Source organism: Anomaloglossus baeobatrachus, chromosome 3 (assembly GCF_048569485.1).
Source record: "Anomaloglossus baeobatrachus isolate aAnoBae1 chromosome 3, aAnoBae1.hap1, whole genome shotgun sequence".
Taxonomy (NCBI): Eukaryota; Metazoa; Chordata; class Amphibia; order Anura; family Aromobatidae; genus Anomaloglossus; species Anomaloglossus baeobatrachus.
Window position 1 is genome coordinate 221,245,817 of NC_134355.1, and position 12,025 is coordinate 221,257,841.

The 12,025-nt window shown below is 42.9% G+C and overlaps 1 protein-coding gene across 2 annotated transcripts in view; it reads right to left on the reverse strand.

Moving 5' to 3' along the window:
• Positions 1 to 12,025, reverse strand: part of FH (fumarate hydratase) — a 280,161-nt gene that overhangs the window by 214,283 nt on the left and 53,853 nt on the right. For both annotated transcript variants that reach the window (XM_075338213.1, XM_075338212.1), the window contains exon 2: positions 3,695 to 3,829. In XM_075338213.1, the coding sequence (XP_075194328.1) occupies positions 3,695 to 3,829 (135 nt within the window). The remainder of the gene's footprint in view (positions 1 to 3,694; positions 3,830 to 12,025) is intronic.

Here is a 12,025-nt window from a genome sequence, read left to right on the forward strand (position 1 = left end):
AGGGGACAGTATGGATAAGTGGGAGCATAGAGGGCAGTATGGATAAGTGGAAGCATAGAGTGACAGTATGGATAAGTGGGAGCATAGGGGGATGAGTATGGATAAGTGGGAGCATAGGGGAGATAGTATGGAGAAGTGGGAGCGTGGATGTACAGTATGAAGAGGTAAATCTGATGTTTTTTGGTAACAACCTTACCATTGTTAAAAGAAGCCTTCCATGAAATATTGTATTCACTAAATGTGTGTGTGCATGTAATGTGTGATAATATACTCGCCTAACGCTGCACTCTCTAGTGTCCAGCGCCGGCCTCCTCTTCTCAGTGACATCGCTGCACTACAGAGTCTTCAGGACAAGCTGCTCTGCATGTCCCAGAGGTGACTTTTTGCCTGGGGAGGAAGGGAGGGGCGTCCATACACAATTCTTACAGAGGCCCTTTGCTCTCAGTGTCCGCCCCTGGCTCCTTGAGTATTGTATGTGGCGGCGCCGCAAAGCGCGGTGTCCCTCACATTCAGTACTACTTCCGGTGACGCAGGACGCACGAGTCACTGCTCCAGAAGTGCGTCCTATGATGCACATCCGGTCTGCGGCTTGTAGCTGCAAGATGTGACAGGCCCAATACAGCCAGTGCTGCAGCCTCCGCTATCCCACACAGCGGTATACAGTGTCAGAGGCCCAGCACCGCCTCTAGTGCTGTATACAGGCATCAGATAGGTGATCTGGCCTGTGACGACAGCGGTGGGTCTCTATTGTGAGAAGTCCACCACTGCCACTGGGTGTTTTATACACCCCCTGTTTTTTGGGGGTCAAATAAATATAAGACAATGTTTTATTTTCGGGGAAACCCGGTAGTACAATTGCCATCATTCTCCCCAAATGCACAACATAATGGCCCCCATTGTATTATAGTAACTTCATTAGAGCTAAAGCACTAAACCACAGACAATTTCAAGAATTTCTGTCTGAGCTAAATGTTGCCTATGAAGATATTCTGTACCACACAGAAGTCCGTTGGCTGAGTCGAGGAAGAGTTTTGAGACATTTCTATGACTTACTTCCACAGATTACAGCTTTTATGCTTTCAAAAAACAAAGAAGTATCAGAGCTCAATGATGCAGAATGGAAAGGGCACCCCACCTTTCTGACAGAAGTAACAGAGCTACTCATCAGTTTCAATGTGGAACTTCAAGGAAAAGGGAAGCTCATCTGTGATATGCAATCACATATGAAAGCATTTGAAGTAAAATTAGGCCTCCTTATCAAACAAGTGAAGGAGGAAAATTTCTGCCATCTCCCTGTAGCGCCCCTGAGCCACTCAGGGCACTATAGGGAACTGCATCCTCTTGAGGATGCAGGACCTTCCCCCTGGGACCTGGAGTACTAGTGCCAATACCACCAAAGCACAACCAAAATCCTAGTTCTCCACTCAACACCGGACATAGAGGGTTAATCACATAAGGGGATGGTCGCCATGGAAAGGAACGAGTCCCTGGGATTACCCAGCCTGGTGGGAGGGGTCAGCAGTCAGTCAGGAGAGAGTAGAGTGTGGCACACAGGAGAGGTGTGCGGACGTGCCTGAACTGGGTCCATGCAGCGGTGACCCGGGGGTACAGGAGAGAGGTCACCAGGTCGGGTACCGGAGATACCACTGGGACCGGAGCACGAACGGGGCACAGGGCCCTACATCAGGCGACAGTTCTACACGGCTTGATAAATACCTGCCCGGTGAGGACACCTTCACGGACTTCACCGAACCAAATAATCCGGGGAAATCAGCAGTAAACTAGGATCGGTGTTCAGACACTTACCTCCCCACAGGGTCCGCACTGCCCGCCGTACGGAGAAGGAGACTGTACCCCAAAAGAGACAGTCGGGCCCCAAACGCTCCACGCTATGGAGACCCAACCAACAGAGTGCCGGGGACAGAGCAACCTGGGTCACTACATTGGCACTGATACTCTATGGGACCTGAACCAGCAACCCCTGGGTCCGAGTGAGTAGATACTGTTAAAGACAACATGGTGTGGTCTCAGTTATCACCCCTGTTACATCTCCCAGGCACGGCCCTACCTGCGGAGGGCCTAACACCATTGCTGCAATCACCACCAGCTCTAGGAGTATCCACATTTTGCAGCGGCGGTTCTTCATCCTTAACCGCAACCCGCAGATGGTGTCACATGACATCAACTCTTATCACCCCTGTAAATACCCCCTTTTACAAAAGAAGCCCCAGGGCATGGGACCGGGCAACGGCCACCAGAGTGATATTCCCATTTGTTACCGCCCGGAACCCTGGGTGCTATATCCCCTTAACTCAAAATCTGTTAGCGGAAAAACCCTTGATTGCATTCCCAAAAGAAACGTGGGATTCACTGGAAAAGTTGCAAAAGGTGTTCCAATTAAAATTTAAAGATCTCCATGAACAGGACATACAGCTTTTCCGTAACCCGTTTTCTATTGACACTGAAAATGAGGATAGAATTTACCAAATGGAATTGGCTGAACTGTAGAATTGTGACTCTCTGAAAGACGCATTCAAGTCAAGCAGCTTGCCTAATTCTATGCATCTCTCCACTCTGAGACATATCCTAATCTCAGGAACAATGCACTCAAAATGGCAACCATCTGTGGCAGCATTTATGTCTGTGAACAGACTTTTTCCAGAATGAAACATCTGAAATCTCCAACCAGATATAGACAAACTGATGCACACTTGCATCACTTGTTACGTCTCGCAGTGACAAATATGGAACCGGACATTGACCATCTCATTAGTCAAATGCAGGCCCATAGTTCCAATTGAAATACTGGTCAGTTTGCTGATTTAAATTCACTTATTCTTTATTTTAAATATAGTGTTTGTTCCCGTTAAATTTTTTTACTTTAAAATAAGATATGTGCAGTGTGCATAGGGATTTGTTCATAGTTTGTTTTTTTTATAGTCTGGCCCTCCAACGGTCTGAGGGACAGTGAACTGGCCCCCTGTGTAAATGGTTTGGGGACCCCTGCTTTAAGTGTAAGTGTCTACAGCAAAAGTTCTTGCTCTCATTCTGCATCTCTTGGCAGCAAAAGCGCTGAGTAAAATAGGGGTTTTGATGCACTTTGGACATGTATTTTTGGTACAGATATTTGCACACATTACTATGAGTGAAAACGGTAACAAAAACGCTAAGAGAATTGACATGCTGCAGATTTAAATGTGCAAGTAAAAATAAGCAATGTGTGCATGCGACTTCAGGAATCTCATTTCACTTAGCTGGGATTAGGAAATTCTTTAGGTTTTGTGATTAATCTGTGGAGAAAAAAAAAAAGTGACAAAACCACAACATGTGTAAAGGCCCTGAGGCTCTAGAGAGAAACCGTAACCAATTGATGGCAGTATTAGCTACGAGAAACTGTTTGCAGAGAGTTATCCATCTTGAGGCGGTACAGGAGTCTCAGAATGGTGCAGTGTGATTAATGTAACTCTGGAACAGAAACGCTGCCTCCTGGGAAATGTAGTCTAAGGGCACAAAGGGTCAGCTGTCTGCAAGTTCAGAATGAAAACAACTGACCATAAAGATTCCTGCAGGAAAAAAAACAAAACTAGTGTGTTTTGAAACAAAGAAAAACAATAGGAGCACAAAAATGAAAAGTTGCCTTTTCACGAAGGGGTTAACCATATAAAAAGAGCACAATTTTAGGTTTGCAACTCACTGGCATTCGCTCAGTCACGCCTCCGATTCTGAAGTTCATTGTTGACCGAACAGTTTGAGCTCCATAATATTTGTCGTTGGGGACTTTCAGTTCACCGAAAGTGTCAGCTTCAATCCTGTACGACTCAGAACTTGCCTGCAATTATAACATGTGAAATGAGACAAATAAGCAGAGACAAATGAAGGAAACTGGTCACATTTATAATAAAATGCTATTACTCTGCAGAGGAGGATAATCTGCAAGTTAACAGTATTCTAAAGATGTGCAGCTGCCGCACTAAAACCACGGCTAAAAGGAAGAAATTAATTTGTTCTTCTGTCAGTCTCCGACTTTCAGTCACCGCTCAGTACAAGGTGACCCCATTTTACAAAGTGCACCACTCAGTGAATAAATCTAGTGATGCAGTGAGGATACTGACGCCACAGGTGGGTCACAGAATGTTAATCCATTCTGTGGTGAAAAGCTAGCAAGTGTACCCCTCTTAGAATTTACACCCTTCTGGGAATTCATCTATGGGTGTAGTGACTATTTTTACGCGATGAGCATTTTTTAGAAAAAAACACGCAGAGTAAAAATTGCAAATCTTCCCAATACATTGTAGTGCCCAATACACTGTGCCCAGCTTAGGCTTCTGGAATTACGCACCCATAAAAATAAAAGTGAGCTCCTAACTGTGTTTTAGGAGCACAGATTTCATTAGATTTGTTTTGGTGGGAGCCATGTCGCTTTTCCAGACCCTTGTGCTACCAGTAACTAGGACACCCCTATATTTCCGTTAACAGGTGATAGACCAGAGTGGGACTTGGTTTTTTTGAGGGTTGAGTTGAAGCTTTTATTTCTGGTATTTTGGGGTAGAGGACATTTTCGATCAGTTCACATGTATTCAAAGCTCTAAACTGAGCAGTTAAATTGGGATTTTCATCTAAGTATCTGAAACACACAATTCAGATAAAGCCCCAGATGGATCCATTCATTAATGAGACAGCAGAATTACTCCAGACTCCATTTGGTCTCGGTTTAGTGGTGTCCAGCTTTTCAGAGGTAAATAAACCTGTGGCCGACTTTGCTTTTGTGCACGCCTAAAAAGAGTCACTGCTGAATAATAGGCCAGACAGCATTTATAGTGTCTTAATCTGCCTCATTAGGCCTTGTGCGCACGCTGCGTTTTTTTCCGCATTTTTTCGGGTGCAGTTTTGGTCCCAAAACTGCATGCATTTCCTTCCCCGGCATCTGGCCAGATACCAGGGATCAATATTAGAAGGTGAAAAATTCCAGTACCAGCAAATAAAATGTAAAAATTTTTATTGAAACATAATTAAAAAGCCCATAACAAAAATTGTTAGGGTGGGTACAGAGCAAAGAAACGTCAATGCGCTTCAAGCTAAAAAAAGCCATGATGTTATACTCACCAAGGCGGCTGTCACACTGCTCCTGCTGCCTCTCATTCTTCTTCCAAGGCAGCTCATTAGGCTTATGCATATTCACTGCTTCTCCCGGCGGCTGTGACAGGTTAAAGTCAGACAAGCCCCCAGCCTGAGTGACAGCGTGTCTGAGGCTTCCAATCACATACGCCATTGGGCGGGTCTATAATGTACAGTAAAATAAATAAATTGGCATAGGATCCCTCATATTATGATACCAGCACAGGTAAAGCTCGACAGCTAGGGGCTGGTATTCTCAGGCTGGTGATACCCATGGTTATTGGGCGACCCCCCAGCCTAGAAATATCAGACAGCAGCCGCCCAGAATTGCCGCATCCATTAGATGCAACAGACCCGGCACTTTATCCAGCTCTTCCCGATTCCCATGGTGCAGAGGCAATCGAGGTAATGAGGGAGTTAATGGTAGCCCACAGCAGCCACTAAGTCCAAGATTAGTGATGGCAGGCGTCTATGAGACACCCCCTAATCACTAATCTGTAAATGAAAGTAAATAAACACAAACACCCGAAAAAATTCTATATTTGAAATAAAAGACAAAAAAGCACTTTCACCACTTTAACCCTCAAAACACCCCTGCAGGTTCGACGTAATCCACACAAGGTCCCACGACGCTTCCACCACTGCTACATGTGAAGCTACCAGTGAGTGCCATAGAAACATGACTGCCCGCTGTGACCTCCACGCAACAACTTTAGTGAGCTGCACGGTCAGCGGTGACGTCTCTCAGATTACCCGCAGCCACAGCTGGAGTCCTCCACCTGTGACAGCAAATCACCCGAGTGACGTCACTGCTGTTCGCTTCAAGTCACTCGGGTCATTTTTTGCTGTCACAGGTGGAGGACTCCAGTTGTAGTTGCAGGTAACCTGAGTGACGTCATGCTGACCGCGCAGCTCACTTCAGTTGTTGCATGGAGCTCAGAGCAGGCAGTCATGTTCTATGGCGCTCACTGTGAGCTTCAGATGTAGTGTTTTGTTGCCTTCTATGCTTTTTTTGGAGCCAAAAACGTGCATCTTTGTGGTCACCACGAAAATGCAATGTACACACATATAGCCTTATAGTGAATTTTCCGTCAGGGGTTCTGTTTCAATCACGTACTTGAAAGATTTACATGGAAAACCCAGTGTCAGCGCTCAGCATAGACGCAGGATAAATGTGAACCCAAGCCTTACTGCGATCTTTGGAAGGCAGAATGAACAAATCAACAGCAGGTAAAGAACTGATTATATTTTTCCGCCATTCACCGTGCAGTATAAGTGATTCGATGGCTTTATTGTTTGGGTGAGTACAATTACAGCGATAACATATTTAACATATTTTACGGATTATAAGTCTCACTTTTTTTCCGCCCATAACTGGGGATAAAATGGGGGCGCGTCTTACAATCCGGATATGGCTTACTGGGGCGGCGGTGGTGGAGCAGGGTCGGCAATACTGAGGGCTCGGAGAAGCAGTGGAGTGACTCAGGAACGTCACAGGATGGAGTGTAGCGCCAGCGGAAACCATTGATCTGCTGGCGGACTGCGGGGGTGTCACTGCACAGGGTGTCTTGGCGGTGGGTGCATTGATCTGACTGCGGGCTTCATTGCATCGCCCATGGTTGACACGATGGACTTCAAGAAAATGGCCACAGAGTCCTATCTGCGCATACGCCACCTCCATGGCCATTTACTTGAAGTCATCTCGTCAATGGCGGGCAATTCAACGGAGCCCTCAGTCACATCAATGGCACCCGCCACTGACACACCAAGTCCTGTGAATCTCCTAAGTCCCTTCACTGCAGCGACATCCCCACAGCCCGCCGGCAAATCAATGGCGCCCGACGCGACATCCCCGAGCCTACAGTATCTCCGAACCTCCTGAGCCACGAGCCTCTGTCTGCCATCCGATCCTACACAAAAGACATTGAAAAGATGGTCCTGTCAGTAGGTCCACAAAAAAACAGGAACTGACCAAGACAAACGGAACAATCGTCTAAATGAGCCCTAAAGGGGATGCATACCAGTATATCCAATATAATGAAGGAATTACAGGGGTTTCCCAGCATTTTAAAGAAAGCTGTCTAGGAGAAGGAAACTGCAAAATATACACAAAAAAAGTAATAAATTAGTTGCCCACACATTAAAGGTGAGTGCTCATGATCAGTATTTGCAGCTTCTTGGAAGTAGCACGCTTACTGTATCCAAAACGCTGCGTTGTACATATATAGAAATCCATGGCCCACTATGCTCATTTTTCCTGCGGCTTCCCAAGTCACAGCATTTCAATTTATGCTGCAGAGCCACGAATATTCTCAGCAGGGAAAACAGAATAAAAGTCCACAGCACCCCAAACCCTGATCGTGTGCACAGATGCTGCAGTCTACTGCGGAGAACACTCGTGGCCCGGCAGGAGAGGACACGCTGCGTCCAGGATGCAGTCTTTCCTCATCATGTGCAAAAAAAACTTAGGCTATGTGCGCACGCTGAGGTTTTTTTTGCTGCTGATGTGGTGCAGTTTATTATGCAGATTGTTGGCCAAAATGTGTCGTTATCCCAGCAAAGTCAATGAAAATTCTGAAGTCCTGTGCACACGTTGCTGCTTTTTTTCCTTGCAGTTTTGGGTGCAGAAAAAAAAATTGTGGTACATCAATTGTTGGTGCATTTTTTTCCCTTCCAGCCAATGATTTCACTAAAAAAACGCATCGCACAAAAACGCATGCGGGTTTTTTGTCGCGTTTTTCTGCCACAAGGTGCATTTTTGGTGCAGCACATTTCTGTACCTAATCTGTAGCATGTGCACATAGCTGAAGTCCCCTGCTTCTTGCACGATAATCCTTGCTAAGTAACTAATGTCGCAAATAATTGCAATGATGCTTGTGTGACTGCTAGCAGTCACTTGAATGATTGATAGACATCAATGCAGTAGAGTATTTTTCCACCACTTTCTGCTCCAAGGCTTCATTATAGCCAATGATACTTAGCATTTTGTGCTCAACCATAAAAATGGAAAGCTGGAGGGAAAGTGCATTTATATGGGATGCAACTGATACTCGCTGCATCAGTTTTTGTGTTTTGTAGCTAAATGAAAAAAAAAAAAAAAAAAAAAAAAAGGCAGTTTTCAATTTCATATGAATCTAAGAACAAAATAAAGGCATGCCAAATCAAATGCTATATGTACAAAACTAGAGATGGGCAGACCGATTAGTAAGACTCCAACCCATCGGCTGGGCTTAGACGTGCCTTATGTTCAGGGATCCTGGAGCAGCTTTTGATTATCTGGACTGGCACAACGTTATCTGTGCATTATGCTGCAATAATGACATCGCTCCAATCCCAGATAATCTAAATCCATGCAGGAGGACCCAGAAAATAAGAAATTTGTGAACCTACAGTCCAGCAATGCAGTGACTCACTCTACCTGCTTCTACTACAGACTTTCTCGCAAAGAACCTCATCTATACACATGCACCACCCAGAAGAGATTAGAAAGCCACATTCTAGCACACACTTGTACAGGATTGTGTGTGCTGCCGTATATAACAGTCTCATTACTAGGGTAAGGTCACCTTTACAGAATTTGCTATTCAATCCTTCTCAAACCTGGCTGGAAAACGGTTTTGTTTTTTTCTTTTTAATCATGCCAAATTGTGTAATAGGTGAACGTCTCATTGTTTGCTAGGACAAAGAACATCAGAAAATTAAGAAAAAAAACAAAACACACTAGCTTTAACCCCTTAACGACCGCAGGCAGTAACATTACATCCTAAACTACCATAGTGTAATCCCCACCGGCTGAAGCTGATTTGTACAGCTAACATGTGCCTCTCAGGCATAAGTGGATCCACGTTCCGCCCGTGCCTGTTAACCCCTTAAATGGCGCTGTTAAAACGTCACAGTGCTATTGAAATGTCAGTCGCAGTAAATCTCCCATCGTGCTCACTGTGACGTGATCACTGAGAACCAATGGTTGTCATGGTAGTACAGGGTCATGTGAGGACTCCTGTAGCTCACATGACTCACTTCCAGCTTTACCAGGTCGGCTGCCGTCAGTGACAAGATGTGAGTATTTCTGTTGTTCTTAACTGTGAAGCCGTGATCAGTAGAAATAAATGAGTGATCAGACTGATGATCCTTATTAAAAATAAAAAAAAAATTAAAAAAAAAACCTAAAAAGTTGAAATGACCCCTCTTTCGCCTCATTGAACATTAAAGGGTTAAAAAAAATTACACATTTGGTATCGCTGCATTTAGAATAAAGAGAAAGCGAGCGAGAGAATTCGTCGCGCGACATATGACAACGAAATCCTGCACCATTGACATACATTATGCCTCCTTCCAAATTACGACGGAATCATGACGGGTGCGTTTTTTTGCTGCTACAAAAAATGCTGCATTCTGCGTCTCTCAGGTCCAACGGTCAGTCACTAAACGACTGATGCGCTGCGCGGCGGGTGCAACGCAAGGTCATCAGTCACAATCCACCACTCATACAAGTCTATGGGAAACAACAGAATCCGCCAAACGGATCACGTTGTTCCTCAGAGCAGCAGATTGTGACTGATACAAAATATTTTTTCCGCACTAGGAATTCTTTTCCCTTTTCCAGTTCACTATATGGTAAAACTCATGGTTTCATTTACGAGAACATCTCGTCCCACAAAAAATAAGCTCCAACATGGCAAGATTGACATAAAAATAATGTTATGGCTCTTGGAAGAAGGGGAGTAAAGAAAAGAAAATAAAAATGGAAAATTGGCCAGGGGTGAAGGGGTTAAATGGAACTCGTCATGTGGAAAAATGCTACTAACCTGCAGATATGGGATTAAACCGCATAATAACCCCTTACCAACATTGGATATACTATGTATGTCATGGTTGTCTGAGTCTTAACACCATTTGACATACCCTGTATATCATGGCAATCGTGAGGGTTCCAGCGCTGTACTCCTTCCGGGTGTTCGGCTGATGTTACAGAAGAGACCGGGCTCTTACTGCCAGGAGTGGTGCCACCAATTTAACCCCATAAATGCGGAAATCAATTGTGATCGCAGCAGTCAGGTGGCAGGGACAGGCTAGTTCTCCTCTCCCGAGCACTCGAATCTTTAACTATGACAATTTCGAGCCAACTTGCTATGAAGAGCCTCACACACCATGCCAGATACATGGTGATTTTGAATATGAAGGACTGGAGAAAACGGGTTTATTGCCGCGCTAAAAACCACGAGCATGTATAAGTCAAAATATTCTCTTTATTTAGATCATTCCTACGCGTTTCTGAGGCTCATCTGCCTCCTTCCTCAGGGAAAAAGAATCTTACAGACAGAGAGGATTTATCCTTATAAAGCAGCAAACAGAGAAAAAAAAAAAAAAAATTGTGAAAGCAACCAATCATGACATCATCATTACATATGTTCCTGAGCGATGACTCATTGCCTTGTGGAATAAGGCTATGTCATAACATATACAACACAAGTTTCAAATAAAAGGCAATAAACAATAATAAAGGACAAAGAGAAAATGAATAAAAATAAACAAAAAATTCCTATTTGAATATGCGCTTATCTGTGTTTAATTTTTAGAAAAATAGTCTTTAAGTGTATATGAAAAGAGGGAGAAGTTTTTATTTGTGATTTATTTATTTATTTGTTTATTTTATTTTATATAATATATATAAGAAAGGGAAAAGTATTTTATTTAAATATGAAAATATATATGTAAAAGCAATGGACAAAGGGAAAGAGAATTAATTCCCGTATCCAAGACAGATTTAAACCCATAGAATTGTGTCTGTGTTCTCATATGCTATTAAGCTACCAATGCTCCATATAAACAGCTTGGTGTTGAAAGCAACCACAGATAAACACCTGGACAATTAGGGGATTAGAAAAAAAGTGTATGATTATAAAACCCATAAAGTATAGAGAGATTCAGGTTTGTGATATACTATTCAGTATATATGAAAATCAATATATATGAAATAGAATATGTGAGGATTTTTTATATTGCATTCTAAAAGAGATGCATTTAGTATAATTCTAATTAGTGATATACGGAGAGAAAAAAAATATATTTATTTAATGGTGTATTTATAAGTATATAAGAATGAGTGATATTAACCACAGTGATTTCATTATGAGACATGACATAATGGAAGGAGGAACATGCAATTTCAGAACTAGAGAAAAGAAAAAATGAATGAAGAACGAAAAATTATAATGCACATACATGAAGAGACAGTTTCTCTGTCTAGAAAGGTGAAGTGGGTTCAGACCGTGGGAAAGAGATGAACCGCGCATGATCACGATACGTATAAGGAACCAGTTCCTCACCAAAGGAGGTGATGTGAGGTCAAACTGTGAGGAAAGGAGATGAGTGTGCAAAGTGCCGATTCATGGAGAAACATGAATCACAATATTAGAAACAAAGCAAGAGAAAGATGCACGGGGTATTAGCCGACAATAAGAGGTCGGGGAATAAAGTCTGATTGGATTACAAAGATATGTAAATATTTAAATATATGAATAAAGTCTGATTGGATTACAAAGAATATGTGAATATAGATGTAGGTTGTGATACAAAATATTGTGTGTGAGGGTGTGAATTAAACATAACGATCTCTGAGGCAGAATAGTGACATCTATATATACATATATATAAATGCATGCATATATATATATACACATACCTGCATACACACATATATATACGTGAAATCAGAATTACTGAGGGTCTAAAAGAAAAATATATGACACAGATATCCTGATAGTGTCACAAAGATATGTGAATGTGTATGAAATATAACAATACAAGGAAATACCAAAACATAACGAAAAAAACATATAATGCAAGAAAATGAAATCATAAAGATGTCTGAAAGTAAGACAAAAATGTATTATCCCAAAAGTAAAAA